This window comes from Eschrichtius robustus, chromosome 1, assembly GCF_028021215.1.
Source record: "Eschrichtius robustus isolate mEscRob2 chromosome 1, mEscRob2.pri, whole genome shotgun sequence".
NCBI lineage: Eukaryota > Metazoa > Chordata > Mammalia > Artiodactyla > Eschrichtiidae > Eschrichtius > Eschrichtius robustus.
The window spans coordinates 159,413,403-159,429,687 of NC_090824.1; the positions used below are offsets into that span (position 1 = coordinate 159,413,403).

At 40.5% G+C, this 16,285-nt stretch overlaps 1 protein-coding gene across 1 annotated transcript in view; it reads left to right on the forward strand.

Annotated features, from left to right (window-relative positions):
• AGBL1 (AGBL carboxypeptidase 1) overlaps window positions 1-16,285 on the forward strand; it is a 779,202-nt gene that overhangs the window by 175,827 nt on the left and 587,090 nt on the right. The window contains exons 10-15 of the mRNA XM_068543058.1: window positions 4,436-4,552; window positions 5,600-6,180; window positions 7,706-7,789; window positions 8,021-8,107; window positions 10,118-10,266; window positions 11,527-11,614. Coding sequence (XP_068399159.1) covers window positions 4,436-4,552; window positions 5,600-6,180; window positions 7,706-7,789; window positions 8,021-8,107; window positions 10,118-10,266; window positions 11,527-11,614 — 1,106 coding nt within the window. The remainder of the gene's footprint in view (window positions 1-4,435; window positions 4,553-5,599; window positions 6,181-7,705; window positions 7,790-8,020; window positions 8,108-10,117; window positions 10,267-11,526; window positions 11,615-16,285) is intronic.

The following is a 16,285-nucleotide window of genomic DNA, read 5'->3' on the forward strand; positions in this document are numbered from 1 at the left end:
GCTTTGTGGACCATACAGTTTCTGTCACAACAACTCAACTTTGCTGGTGTAGCACAAAAGCAACCATAGACAATGTATAAACAATAGGGCATGACAGTGTTCCACAAAAGCAGACAGTGGGGCATAGTTTACTGACAGCATTTCTAGAAAAAGGTTTCTAAGCCTTGGCATTTTGGCTTGATAATTATTTTTCATGGGGGGTTGTCCTGTGCATTATACGTTGTTTAGCAGCACTCCTGACCTCAGTCCACAAGATGCTGGTGACATCCACCCCTTTGTCCCCCAGTCATGAATCAAAACTGTCTCTAGGACTTGCCAAATATCCCTGCGGGGCAAAAATCACCCTGTGGTTAAGAACCACTGCTCTAGAATAATGATAATTTATCTATGAGTTATAATTCTGTCTCCATCTCTGTTGGTGGACATCAACTTGGACAAGTCCCTTCAAGTTATAGTTCCTTAGTTTTGACATCTGCAAAATAAGACTGAGAAGTAAATGCTACCTTTTATGACATTCCTGGAGATGAAATCTGGATTAAAAAATCTGTCTATCTATCTATCTATCTATCTATCTATCTATCTATCTATCTACTTGTCTATTTATCTATCTACTATCCATCCATCCATCCTCCTCTCCCCCTCCCTCTTCCTTTCTTTTTACATACCGTTCCATCTACACATCTGCCTAGGGAGGAAGAGACTTTTTGCGTTCTCTGTCATAATAATCACTCACCTTGCTAATGGTAGTAGCAGACATAGAGGGACTACCTCTTAGCCAGGTCTCTAGGTTAAGGCTGCTGTTGCTATTCTGGTGTGCTCAGGGTTTTCTTGATAAATAGAATAATTTCTGAAGTCATCAGTAGCAAATTGGCTCAATGCTGTGACTTGCCGATGCAGGCCTATGGAGAACTTGCTGAATTATTTGAATAATACTGTGCTGCTACAGTCATTCATCAATGCCACTTTCCCACCGCTCTTGCTGGCTCTTTGATAACTGAATGTTTAATGCGTAGCATCAGTCACCTCTTGTATCTGATGTGGAGGGACAAGCTGCAGGCTGGTGCTCGACTTCACACAGCATGGGGTTGGGAGAGAGCTTTCAGACCGTCTCCTTACCCCCACTCTGCAGATGATGGTGGGTTGGGGTGGAGTGGAATCTAAACAAATAAATAAATCCAGCTGGGAAGGAAGCATAAGACAAATAAGTGAGGGCCTGGAAATAATTTATCAAGAGTCTTCGAGCTGAGAAGAAGGTGAGAAGTAAGTGTGCGAGCATGCATTATAGAGAAACAGAGGAACATCAGAGTAAGGGCTTGATTCTGGGGTATAGCAGGAGTCAGGGAACCGGGGCCCTAGCAAACTGGTTTTCCCCTGGAGAACCCAGCAGCATTTGCTGCAAGTTATGTGGGCAAGAAGCCAAGAGTATTTATTTCTGGTCAGAGAATGGATGCAGGCCTTTAACTTGTGGCCTTTTCCTTTGAAAATCTTAGTTAACAATTGGGAGAAGCCTCTTAGAAAGAATGATTAAAAGGAACTTATATCTGTAAAGGGTCTTGAGAGTGTATAGTTGGGTGCTGTTCTTTGATTGAAAACTGTGAATGTCATCATAAGGAAAGAGAAACTTACAACGAATATAGACTAGAAGTTGGCCATGTTTGTTTGTTTTTTCTTAATGAACACAAACATTAGATTTGGACAGACTCTGAAGAGGAGGAGGACAGAAAGGGTGAATTCAAGCTCTTCCTTCCTTTCTTCCCTCCTTCCCTCCTCTTAAACTTTTTATTTCTTTCAGGTATTTTCTTGGATATGATCCATATGTGAGGCAGCATGCTAAGTTCTTAAGGATGTTAATATGATACAAAAGCAAATAAGACATAGTTTTTATCTTCAAAGAATTCAGTCTAGTAAACTTGGGGATTGTCTCTACCAGAGTTTGAATCGGCACCTTCAAAAGGCTGTTGAACTCAAATCTAAGGCTGGGAAAAGTCAATATTGGAAGGGTGGAATCTGAGGAGGGAGGGAGTTATCTGGGTTAGATGGGTACCAAAATCCTAAATGATGAAGCTTCTCTGGGTTGCTGTGAGGACAGAGAAGCTGGTCCACTCCTAAATAAATATAAAGGGTATTTATAAAATACGGAAGTAGTTGACGACCTGCTTGAGTGCCTGGAGATTCAGAGGCCAAGATTCAAGCTTTCAGGACCAGAGATGGTCTCTGTTACAAGTACTCCACTTTGCTGTTATACTGAGAAAGCCATCACAGGCAGTAAATAAATGAATGGGCATGACTGTGATCCGATAAAACTTTATTTACAAAAACAAGCAGTGGGCTATAGTTTGCTAACACCTGCTCTAAGACTGAGTAGGTCACCGAGATAGGCTGAAGCTCATGGGTTACCTGACGCTCCTCTTTCCAGACATACCAACCTTACTTGCTGGTGGGGAGATGCTTCTCAATGCCTGCCAGGTTGCATTTCTATTGGTGCCACCTTGGGGCATGGCTGAGGCTGTAGCAGAGATGGTGGAAGGAAGGAAGATCTGACAGATGAAGCTGGAAAGGATAAGTGTTGGGACCTCCAATACCAGGCTAAGGAGTTTGGGGTTGGTGTGCGCTGTATCTGAAAATAGCATTATATCAACCTCATGGGATCTATATTTCTTTTAATTTAAAGCTTGGAGGACAATTGCAGAAGATGGATGGAATATTGCACCTTATCCCCTGAATCAGGAATATAACATTTTAAAAAATGATTTAAAAAAAATTTATGTTAACCCTCTTATTTATTTATTTTTTTGGCTGCGTTGTGTCTTCATTGTTGTGTGCGGGCTTTCTCTAGTTGCGGCGAGCGGGGACTACTCTTTGTTGCAGTGCACGGGCTTCTCATTGTAGTGGCTTCTCTTGTTGAGGAGCACAGGTTCTAGGTGCGCGGGCTTCAGTAGTTGTGGCTCACAGGCTCTAGAGCACAGGCTCAGTAGTTGTGGCGCACGGACTTAGTTGTTCCGCGGCATGTGGAATATTCCTGGACCAGGGCTCGAACCCATGTCCCCTGCATGGGCAGGCGGTTTCTTAACCACTGCGCCAACAGGGAAGCCCAGGAATATAACATTTATTTTCCACATCTATTTGATTTCAGGAAGAATAAGCCAGGCTTTCAGGACTATCAGGTTTTTCCTTAACTCACAAAATAGATTCCTAAAATATAGGGTGGATTCCCCCCCTATTTTATTAGGGAAACTTGATCTAAGAGAGGCACAGAAAGATGAAGAGATTGAACTATGTCCATTCTCTGTAACATTCTATAACCTTTGAAAAATACAGAAGTGTTTGGAGGAGAGTCACCATCACTGTTAAACTATTATGAAATGATGATCTAGAAGAAGAAATAAAAGGTCTGGTATTATTCAGCCCAATGAAGAAAAGGCTGGTGGTGACTCGGTGAACTTTTAAATGTACAAAGGGATAAAGGTATAGTAGGAGGTTACAACCTCCTCCCCAGAGCCTGGAAGGCAAAGCATCATACCTGCTTCTGGAATCTTGACTCCTACAGTCTTCCTCTTATTCTTTATGCTTCAGCCACTTTCTTTCTATTTAAAAAAAAATTTTTTTAATTTATTTTGTTGAAGTATAATTGATTTATAATGTGTTAATTTCTGCTATACAACAGTGATTCAGTTATATATATAAATTCTTGTATATGAGTGTATACATTCAGCCACCTTCTTTCTGTAAGCAAATTTAAGTTGCTTTTTGTTTTCTTTTTCTGTTAGTAATTTCTTTCCCCAAGTCTTTGCCTTGTTGGCCGTTATTGTTAAAATGTGACCTCCTTAGCTTCTTTGTACCCCAGCCTCACTCACAATCACTTCACCACCTCTCATTCTTCCCATGACATTTATCACTGTTCGAAGTTACTTTGCTCATTTGTTTGCTTTCTTACTGTCTTCCTTTTCTCACTAGAAGGCAAGTTCTATGGAATCATGGACCTTGGTCTGTTCAATTATCAGTGAGTCTTTAGTACCTAGGAGAGTGCCCACTCATAGTAGGTGCTCATTAAACGTTTGTGAAAAGAGTGACCTAAATAGGTAGATAGATGAATAGGTACGACAATTACAGTTATGTCAAAGACAGTGGTGATGAGATAAAAACAATTCTTTGGTATTGTGCTTCATTGTTTACATAGTTCATCTCATTTTACATAAATTATTTATGATGAAGGCTGATAAATACTAACATGAACACTGAGAAAAATTATAATCTTTCTTTGTATTTAAAAAATACAAGCTTACATATTAAATTATCCTTGACTAGGCTAGCACTGTAACTTGGAGGCAAGGAAACCGTGTCCCAGGATTCTGAAAAGTCACATATGTAGCTTGTCCCGATATTTCTCAGGATGGCTCTCCTGATTGTAACATATTTTTTGAATGTGCCATTGTAGGATGATGACTTGGAAACAGATGTGAACAAGCTGAGCTCCAAACCTGGTCTTGATCGACCTGAAGAGGAACTGATGCAATACAAGGCAATGTGTCTTGAGCTCTCCTGCAGTTTTGAGGTAGAATGTATGCTGTGGTTCTACTCCTCGGTGATGCTAATGGGTTCTTTGCAGACCCTGGGAATCCAAACTGGTCTCCAGATGGAAAGCATTGCTCATCTTTAGCAATCTGCTTCTGGGATCTTTCTGAGAGGGAAGGAAAAGGCTAAACAAAAATGTGAGAAGGTGGCAGAGATAGGATGCATGCAAGGGTCCTATCAATACAATCTGACACCCATCACCTCGGAAGGAAGTAGGATGAAGGTTCACATTGCTGCCTGTTGTCTGGTGGGCAAGGTCCCCTACTCTCACGTCCTGGGAAAGCAAGTGAAAATTCATGGTGATTTAATCGTTCTCTTGTGAGGGTGGGATGGTTGCATGAGATGGCTTTCTGAAGGTGACCAGCCTGATTCTAGGGTTTCTTTGTTAGCAGAAGCAAATCAAGCACCTTATACCTGGTCATGGTAATCCAGTGGTTGGTTGCTGCTGCTTCTTCTGCTGTTCTCCCACCAAAATTTAGACCTGCTTTTGGACCTCCATTATTTTCTTATGACTCTTAATAAACCATGAATTTGGCCATATCTAAGGGTACAAGCTAAGTCACTTATAGAAGGGAGTTGACATATTGTATTTCACTCTAGAAAGCAGAAGGGCATCAGTGGGTAAAAGTTTCAGGGAAGGAAATTTTAATTCAGAGTAAAAAAGAATTTTTCTTAAACAATCAGAATGATCCTCAAATAGAAGGAACCACCTTGGGATACAGGGAAGCTTCTGTAAATGAGTCGTCCAACCAGACTGTGAATGATTGGGGGTGTTGTAGGAGGCGTTCATGTACTGCATAGACTCATACTAGCCCCACCAAATGCCCCTTCCAAGTGTGCGTTTCTAGGATTCTGCCATTTCTTTGACTCTTGAAGCTTAGTCTTTCCTTGACTGGCCTTGGAAAAAGTTTTCCAGTGCACAGGATTTATGCTTAGCTCTGTGCCCAGAGAGTGAGGGCAGGGATCAGATTGTATTCTCTACTTGGAAAGAAACACTGACGTATTCTTTTCCACTTTTAACCTGAAGGAACTGGAGTCCAAACCTGGAGATGGTTTGAACTATGATGAGACTCAGTATGCCAATCACCACCACATTCTGACTGCTGCCTCCCCAAAAGGGCTTTGCTTGAATAAGGACCAAATCTCCTGGGGACAAGAAAGAGAAGTCCCTGTCCAGACCTCCCTTCTGAGCAGAGTGAAGATGGGGAGGTCCAACATACATCTAACCTCCAAAAAAGGACCTGGAATTAACCCATACCAAAATGCACAATCCAATGATCTTGGGATAGGTTCTTCTGGAAGTGAAATCTCAGACATTCAGGCGTCTTTCAAAGAGGATGCTTGGGACATAGATGCGATTTCCTGCCCAAGGATAAGTGCCTCCTTTTCCAATTCCACTAGACCTAGAGAAACTGCTGAATTAATAGATAAGCTCCTGCAGACACATCCGACGCATATCGCCTTCCATGACCCCTATCTTTATATGGCCAAAGCTAGAAGAACCAGATCTGTGTCTGACTTCACAATGATGGCATTTCCTGATTTCTGGGGACATTGTCCACCTCTCTCTGCCCAGTCCATGTTGGAACGTAAATGTGGAGTCCAAAGGTGATGGTGCTACTAACTTGGGAGCTATATATATTTTTTCTTCTTTAGTATTTTTGTAGGTGGAATGGTTTGTACAGATAATTCTGTTATCTTCAGGAAAGTGAGCATTAGTCAGGAGCATGTTAAAAGCCTTAAGGAAATTTTCACCAAATATACAATCTTGCCTCCCTACTAGGACATTTCAGAGCCAAGGGTAGGGTGGTGGTAGACATGCGTTTCCACAAAAATAATTTCTTAGATGATTCTAATGCAACCCCTTACCCCGTATCCATTGCAAATCCTACAAAAGGGAAAGATTATCCAGTTTCTCCAAATACTGGGATCATTCCTTAAGGGAAGGTTCTCAGGAAAAAACAAGTATGGATTATTTGGGATCACTTTTCTCATTCACTGCAAATTGTAATCTGATCTCTTGTTAATGAGAGGAGGTGGTGGACCTCCATCCCACAGTCCCAACCTTATAGAACCCGACTTGGCTTGGGGAATAGTTTTGCTGCATCACTGAGGATTGTAAGGGAAAAAAATGCATCCTGCAGGGAAGAAACGTTGTGTGATGGATTATTCCCAGGATGCATGAAACGGAGCTTTGCCTTTGAATAGGCATAGCGAGATTAAAAAGAAAATTACTAAACTCAAGGAGAAAACTATTTTCCCAGAAAATATACTAAGTATGCATACACTAAGTCTATGAAGCAAAGTGTGCATAGCAGTAAGTTTTCTTAACTTATTAGCAAGTTCATCAGCAAACTGATGGTGGATCCCAAGAACTGCTCCCACTTGGTCTCCTGGCTGACATCTCTGACCTCACCCCTCTGACCTTATCTCCATGCTCAAGTTCCTGAGAGACACACCACAGGGCCTGGCCCAGCAACAGCTCCCCACTGGACAGGACATCTTCCCCCTGAGTCTAGGCCTCATTTTGACCTTCCCTCCCCCTTCTCCTACCCCTCCCCGCCCCAGAGACCTGGATTGGAAATTCAAGGAGGGAATCTGAAATATCCCTTAGGTATCCTTCCTCCCTCTTACTTAAATCTCCCAGATATTGGTGTTTCTCAGAGAGAAGATTGACCATAGTCTTCTGGAGCAAACAGAACCAAGGACTATAAATGACACAAGAATTCAAAGGCTTATTGGAGCCTCCCAGACCATCAGCAATCCTAATGTCTCCTTCAAAACTGTCTTAGTGAAGAGGGCCCACTTATTCACACAACCAGAGGCTTCAAAGTCCCTCAGCCCAAATGCTCTTGACAAAACTCTCCTTTGAGTAGAGAATCCTCCTAAAACTAAAACCTGGCATCACTGCTTCCTACATTCCTACTGCTCAGTGTAGTTTTATTTTTTGATAAAGAAGAAAAGGAAGGAGGGGTCGTGCTTTTTGTACTCATTCAGCTCAAGGTTGGAGCATTATTACATTTTTCTTTCATAATTCTCTGATGAGTCCCAAGGCCCTTCCCACATGACCATAGGATGAATGGGGTAAGGAGTGAGGGCCAACCCTTAAAATGTTTCCAATTTTCCTTTCCAGGATCAAAATATTTGAGGATGTCCGGAGGCTCATCCAGCCAAGCGATATTATAAATAAAGTTGTCTTCAGTCTAGATGAGCCTTGGTAGGTGGTCTTGAACATCAGTGGAATGAGGGGGGTGGGAGTATAGAATGTCCTTTTAATGGCATGAGCCTAAGAATATTTTAAGTTAGTAATCCATTCCTTCTCCTAAAATCAACACAGTGAAAATTCGGGTTAAAGATCTGTAAGAGAAAGCTTATCTCTAAGAAATGTTAAACTGTGCCCAAGAATAGCAATAAGTCCCATGTTCAAAGCTTCTCTATTTCATTACAGGCCTTTGCAAGACACCACTTCTGACTGCTTACGGTTCTTCTCCAAGTTTGAATCTGGAAATCTTCGCAAAGCCATCCAAGTGCGTGAGTAAGTAAAGAAAGCCGCAGGGACCATACTCAGTATGGCTCAGCCCTGTTTTGTATCCCCCCCAAGGAGACATTTTCGAAGTTTTCCCTTTTTGGGACGTGGTGAGTGGTAAGTAATTTTTTTTGGTACATGAAATATTTCATGGAAGCCCAACATATAACAAATACAAGTGGAGCTGTTTGGGATGGAGAAGGGAAAGGCAGGCATGTTAAGATTTCTCCTCAGCCTCCTTCTCTTTCTTGCTTGCTATCTCAGCTTCTTCTTCCTACAACTCCTGCTTTTATTATTTACTCTCTTCCTTTATCGTGTTCCAAGGATCCAGGAGGGAAGACCTAATTAGGAATCTCCTAGTGAGACAATGAGCAGTCCAGGATGTGCCTAAGCTCCTGGTCTTACTCAGGTCTTTCTCTTTATATCTGCCTTTGGCCAGAGTGTAGAATCCTAAACTCATCAGTTGTGGTCTGGGTGACAGAGTCAAATGACAGAAAACAAACCTACTTACAGGCAAGGATTTTTTATGATCACTTTTTGGAGAGAGCATTGTGGGCATAGCAGACAATTTGAGGGTCACAGACTTCCTGGAATTGTTCTCATGAGTGTCCCTATAGTGCCAACTATAGCTTCATTCATTGTGTGGTGAGTTCAGTGGTTAGAGTGTGTTGCTTATAGTGACGATGGGAGGGGTAGGACACCATCTGCTCTGCTACGGCTTCAACAAAGCTCTGCCCTTCCACAAATCTCACTATACACTGCCATTTAATCAGAGGGCCAGAGTAGGAGAGTATGAATGAATCAGGGCAAAACCATTGCCCTTTCTAGAAGAGCAACTCAAAGAGCATTCCAAGGGGATGGGATAAGAATACTTTTGAAAATGAAATATCCTGATGATAATGTTTAAGTCAAAGCTTCATTGCTAATTCTGTTGCTCAAGCTTGAAAAAGTAATTTTTTGGCCACATAGTGATTGGGTGGGGACACATGAGGACTTTCTGGGGTGCCGGAACTGTTCTACATATTGATCCAGGGAGTTGTCACACAGGTGTATCCAGATGAATTTGCTTAAACTCGTTGAGCTGTACATTGAAGATCTGTGTACTTTACTTCATGTAAACTAAATCAGTTAAAAAGGGAAAAAACAAACAGAGAAATCTTTCATTGCTAGTCTAATTCATGTTTGTTGCCTTGCTGGGGATTTACATATATCATACTACTTAATCTTTACAAACAGTACTGCAAGTTTAGGCACCGTTTCTTTTTTTTTAATTTATTAATTAATTTATTTGTTTACGGCTGTGTTGGGTCTTTGTTGCTGCGTTCGGGCTTTCTCTAGTTGCGGCCAGCAGGGGCTACACTTCATTTCAGTGTGCAGGCTTCTCATTGTGGTGGCTTCTCTTTGTTGTGGAGCATGGGCTCTAGGAGCACGGGCTTGAGTAGTTGTGGCATGCAGGCTCAGTAGTTGTGGCTCGCAGGCTCTAGAGCACTGGCTCAGTAGTTGTGGCGCATGGTCTTAGTTGTTCCACGGCATGTGGGATCTTCCCCGACCAGGGCTCGAACCCATGTCCCCTGCATTGGCAGGTGGATTCTTAACCACTGTGCCACCAGGGAAGTCCCTAGACACTATTTCTATTTTTCATTTGAGGAGACTGATGCTCAAAAGTCATGTCTAACATCAAATAGTAATGGCATATCCAACCAGATGTGACCACATTTTCTCTGGGATATAGCACACTTGCATTTTTCCAGCTGGACAGAAACTTCATTACCATTTAATAAAAAGATAGGCTATAATTGTATAACTGACTCTTCTAATACCAGGACACTGATCCCCCCTCCTTAAATTTCTAAAGCCTCTGTCCAATATTGTGAGATAAGGATGACAACTATAACTTACCAGCCAACCAAGATCCTGGATCTTACATCTGTCATCCAGAACCTGAGATGTGTAGATTTCTCAGTGTTGGAAGTTCTCTTAAAGGCTTTTAACCCTCTGATCTTGCTTCTGACTTTGCAGGTTGGAGTACGACTTACTGATCAATGCTGATGTGAATAGCACGCAGCACCAGCAGTGGTTCTACTTCAAGGTGAGCGGTATGAGGGAGGCGGTCCCTTATCGCTTCAACATTATCAACTGTGAGAAGGCCAACAGCCAGTTCAATTACGGTATGAGCTCTTGGGAAATAGAGACTTTCTCAATAACACCAAAAACGATGTCACTTTTGAGTGCTTGAATTATTATCAGAAGCCCTGCTTGGGTTGCAAAGGGTTTGAAGTTGGGCTGACATGTTTTGGTTGCCAGGTATGGCAAGACAGCCGCCAACCTATGGTAAATTGCTACTATGGGAGGGGAAGCTTGAAACTCTCCCTCTGCTATGAAATGTTAATACCTCACATAACTTTCCACCGCTTCCTGCCTCCCTTGCCCCACCTTGAACTTTTTGAGGCCAGTGAGCCCTCTCATTTATTCCTTCTCTCCACCTCCTAAATCCCATAGGAGCAAATGTATTGATCTGTTGATATTTGTCACAGACAGGCAAACGGCACAATTCCATTGGACAATACTGATTTACACTCTCAGAAAACTCTGGAGAAAGTTTAAATTCTCCTGAATACCTGTGTCAATTTTAGAGGAGACGTTCGAGGGACAATGACTGACTAGTAGCCCATATTTATTTTGAATGTTTCTAGAAATGGTAAATTCTGCTTGTTATTGCTCACATACTAATGTATTAGTGGCTCTGAGTAAGGAAAAAATATTCCCCGTAGCTCCAGGTCCGAGCATAGGACATTACCTCTATTTTGTACTGATTAAATAGACTCTTGCTGGTATAGAAAGAGAAAAGGTAAGCCTTGACTCTTGTATTCACTTGATGCAGCGGCTGTAACAAATTGTCACACATTTTGTGGCTTCAAAGAAGACAAATGTATTCTCTTACAGTTCTGGAGTCCACAAGTCCCAAATCAGTTTCACTGGTCTTAAGTCAAGGTGTTGGAAAGGCCATGCTTCCTCTGGACATTCTAGGGGATTATTTGTTTCCTTTCCTTTTCCAGCTTTTAGAGGTATGTTCCTCACATTCCTTGGCTCATGGCCCTTTCTTCCATCTGCAAAGTCAGCTGCATATCATCTTCAAATCTCTCTGCTTTGGCCACATTGCTTTTCCTCTGTAGTCAAACCTCTCTCTACCTCCCTCTTGGAAAGACATGTGTGATTGAATTTAGGGCCCACCAGGATAATCTCCCCATCTCAAGATACTTAATTTAATCATATCTACAAAGTCCCTTTTGTCATATAAGGTTAATATACAGCTTTCATAGATTAAACCTGGGTATCTTTGAGGGCCATTATTCAACCTACCACAGCTCTCCTTTTTTATTCCCCCCCCCCCCCACCTAATGGATTAATCCTGCCTTTATTTTGTGTAGGGATGCAGCCAACTCTGTATTCTGTGAAGGAGGCTCTTCTTGGCAGACCTGCCTGGGTACGGACAGGCTATGAAATCTGTTATTACAAGTAAGTTAGAGTGTTGTTAGCTTCCTTTGCTCTTTTGTTCTCTCTCAATTTCCTGCTTCTCCATGTTAATCTTATAAACCTGAGCAATCTGTGCTTGTCTGCTGTACTTGTCACTCTTCCAATGGCAAACGCTCTGTCCTTCAGAAGCCTAAGCGTGTTAAATGGCACCCACGGTAGACCTCAAGAAATATCTTTTGATTTTCTGAAAAGTCATCTATTCTTATTTAAACACCTTAAAACCTTTAGACCTTACTGTTGGATATTATTATATAGACTCAACCTATGATTAGTGCATCAAGCTTCAGTTCTTTTCCTGTTTCCATCGGTCCCAGTGAACAAAAAGTGTGAGATATTCTAACTTATTCTTATCCATCCCATGCTTCAGTCTTCCAAAGCAGATAAACATGAATATGTGAGAAATATACTTAAGTAACTGTTCCTCCACAGAAAGATAAATTTTGGAAAAAATAGAAGAGAAAGGTATTTTCAGAATTCATCTTCAACTCTTGATCAGTAGCCACTTTCATCAATTTATCCTGTAAAGTTGTAATGAAATTTGAATTATCCATATATTTTGATAAAATACATGCATGCATTCCAGACCCATAAATTGCTTATTTATGCATTTTCCTTTGATAGAAAATAAAATACAAATTCATAAGACAAGTAAAAGTATAGGGAGTGTGGACAGGTAGAAACTATGTAGCTAATTATTAGCTCGTTGCTGGTTTCTTATAAAAAACTGATAGGCTAGTACTTATTTTCTTGGATAAAGTAATTTATATCTCTTTCTGAGATTACAGGAGGCCCCTAAAAATATTCTCAGGCATTCTTGAGTTCAGGATAGTTGCAAATATCAAAAAGAAAGAGTAAAAATCTTATGCCTCTTGGTTTTTGAGACTGTAAGGACAGGAGCATTGACAGATAGGCAGGTCAAGAATCTTGTTGCTCTATCAGGCACAAGGGCAATCATCACCATAGAAGTAAGGATAGTCTATAAAGCACAGAGATGGGCTAACAGTTTGTAATGAAAGAGTCAGCAGTCTTTAGTCTTGGATGTATTAGAATATGGACCTGGGTAGTATTTTCCTTATATTCTTCAGAACAGTAGCAAAGCCATACAATGTTGTTGGGTTTTCCATAGCAATGACTTTCTGACCCACCTATCTACAGAATCTCAGGATCCTCTTATGGTCCAAAGAGATTGAGACTAAAATCATCTCAAGGTGATAGGGGCCACAGCTGTAGGGGAAAATAATGGAAGCATAAATTTGGACTTTGATGTGTCAAGAATAACTTTTAGTGTCCTCGAGAAATAGTAATTCTAAATAAACATGAAAGAGCCAGCTTGCAGTGGGCTTGGATCTGGAGGTTAGTAAGAGATTGGACAAACCTAACACTCAGCATCCTCTGGGGGAGGGGGGGAATAGCCCTCCCTGGAGGCTGCTTCCTTGGAGGTGGGGGATAAGGCGTGGGCTTAAGGGGATTTAGAATCTGCCAAGAGGAAAAGGAAGAAATCAAACATCCCAAAGCAGAGCCTTGGCCTAAAGAATGCCAATGTTAATGTTAATAGCTTTTAGATTCATTAACAAGACAGTTGTTATGTGATTAAAGAGTAACAGAGGGGTAACATGAAAACCATGAATGTGTAATGTAATTCATTTTTCATCTTCCAGCCATGAATACAACAGAGATGAATGGATAAGATTGCTACATTATAACATAGTTTGTTTTATACCAATTCACCGCACTGTGTTAACATATTTCCAATAAAGTGATCTAACAACAGGATAGATAGATTATGTGTATCTCTATTCAACCGCAAATCAGAGTGCCTTTCCCTACCATAGAATGCGTTAGATTATACAATGTATTTATTTCTCTCTTTTACCCATCACAATCTTTGAGTTGATCTGCTTTTGGAGATTTTTTGGCTTCATCCCTGATTTTATGCTCTCTAATGTATTAATTTGGGAGAAATTTACCTCCTATTTCTTTGTCTCCAGTATGTCATCAGGAACTCAGAAGTCTTATTTCTATTACATTCTTATATTTAGTACCATGTTCTAAAGGGGGTGCCAGGGTGCTTATTGTGGAGAGAACCATAGTACCTGAGTATATCTATGGGAGAGTGAAAGAAAAGAGTACTCAGAAAGAATGGGATATCCATTTCCTTCAAAAAGTGATAGAAGCAGTGATCAGTTAAGGAGGTGGGCTGACTGCTTTGTGGGTCCGAACATCATCACTTAGAAAGTGATCTCCAAACTATTTTGATAAGATATACTAATCCATGTACTTTTAATATAGAATTGTTCATAATTTTAAAAAATCAATTATACACGCCTTACTATACTAACATATTATGCATACTAGAAAACATGCAGAAAGTTTAGAGTTTTAAGTCATGGGGAAAAGATGAAAAAAATAATTTTAAATTTAAATCTTCAAATTTTAAATGTAAAATTGTTATATATATTTTTTACTATTGGTAACTCGGGCCATCCTATACCCTTAAGGTTTACCATGAAAAATATAGTTGTAAATTGCCTTTTGGCTAATTTTGAAAAATTGTGGTTAACTTCTCCGATCTAATTAGATAATTTTTACACAAATAAGAATTCTTGAGAAAGAACTAATATTAAGGTAGGAGGTAGGCCATGTCAATTATTTCATTTTCTCGGTCATTTGTTTAAAATGTAATATTATCATCCATTTTCTCAGTCATTTTTGTTTAAAATGTAATATTATTATCAATCTCTGAATTCCAAGCAGAATTTAGAAAAAACTAATTATCTATATTGCAGGGTTTAGTTTAATTTAGATAATATAATCTGTAAATCCACTAGAGAAGGCTTCTGCAAGTTTAAATACCTTGCCAGAAGCTAAAATCTAAAGAATGAGAGAGATGGTAAGCTATTCTCATCCCTCCCTCAGGAAGCCTACTGTACAGCAGTCGATACTAAACTACCTGACATATGAAAACCATAGATATAAAATGTAATGTATTTTTCATATTCCAGCCCTGGAAAACAACAGAGAAGAATGGATAAGACTGCTATAATGTAATCTAGTTTGTTTTATAATTATTCATCATAGCAGCTTGACTTGGACAACATAAGGGCAACGTTGTCCATCCCCATATTAAACCTTAGACAACTTTCTTCCTTCCTTATTAGATCATAATAAATTTAAAGAGAAATTCTAATACCTTCTCCCTGTGTTCAGTAGATCTGACCTTCTTGCCCCTCCCCTGGGGTACCTCCTCCCCCTCATCCCACCCCCTCGCCCACCCACCTGGCAGATCCCTAAGCCAGAAAATCAAAAGGGATCCTCCAGAGGGAAGAACAGAAATGGGCAGGCTTATTTTTCCATGCCTCTTGTAAAAGTAAGCAAAGACTGTTTTAGTTTCTGCTTTATTTACTTCCCCGCGGTCTGCTTCTCCCTCTAATGTACACAGCCTCACACCTTTTTGAATTTTCTTCCAGCTCTGGTCTAAAGTAATTTTCGTGCTGAAGGGCAGAGGGAGGGAAGCTGCATGCTCAGAGTGGCCATGTAATACATAACAGCCGATCTCTTCTGACATTTATCTCTGCTCGTGAGAGGAGATGGAACAGTTCACTCATGAAGATGAATGTCATACAAGAGCTCTGCCATCATGCATCCTTCCCAGGGATCTCAGGAGAGCGATTTGGTGCTATACAGAATATTAGAAACTCTGCAGACACAGGGCAACCTGGTGACTTGACTGCCCTGCCTTATTAGATCCTGTTAAGTGAAATGATGCTCCCATGTTAAACAGAGCCATCGTCATTATAAGGTTATCGAATTCACTCTCTATCTTGGCATTTGCTTCTTTCATGCACACACAGAAAAAAAAAAACTTCCCAAAGATAAAATTTAAAAAAATGACTTCTCAGCATATTTTAACGTACAAATGGAAGAAGACTGAGTCCATAACCATGCATTTGTGTACTTTGCTCCTTGCTTCATTGAAAGCTTTATGATTTTAAAAGTGCAGACCCTTCCGAGGATAAATTGTTCAGGGAATGGAAAAGCAAAGGGGAGCCTTTTAACTGTGGAATGAATGGCTGATCTATCCATATCATCCTTGACCCAACATGCATCCAGGATCTGGCATATTTGAGAGCACACTTGATTTTCACCAGGCTTCTTCTCCACCTAGAAGAGCAGATCAAGGAGAGAAAGTTTCTGGAGTGAAACTTTTACCACTCATTAATGATGTGACCTTGGGGCAAATTATTCCAGCCTCTCTCAACTTCAGATTCCTCATCAGTAAAAGGGGATAATAATGGTATCTACTTGATAAATCTGTGCTGAGGATGAAGTGAAATGAGATAAAGCACATGGAAATCTTACAACAGTGTCTGGTGCATAGTGAATGTTCAGTGAATGTTAGCAATTACTAGTAATTAGTAAAAGCTTCTTAGTGGCATCAAATACCAGTGACATAAAGAATCATAGTGTTATGAATAATTTTCTTACTAGCTCTCATCTGGATTATTTTACATTCCTTCTGTTATTTTAGACTTCAGGTTTACAGGTATCCCTGATTTATGAAAACTTCAAATTCTTATTTGCTGAATTATACCAAAAGACCTCTTGTCCTTTTATCCATTCTTATGAGACAGGTGATAAAATGAAAAACAATCT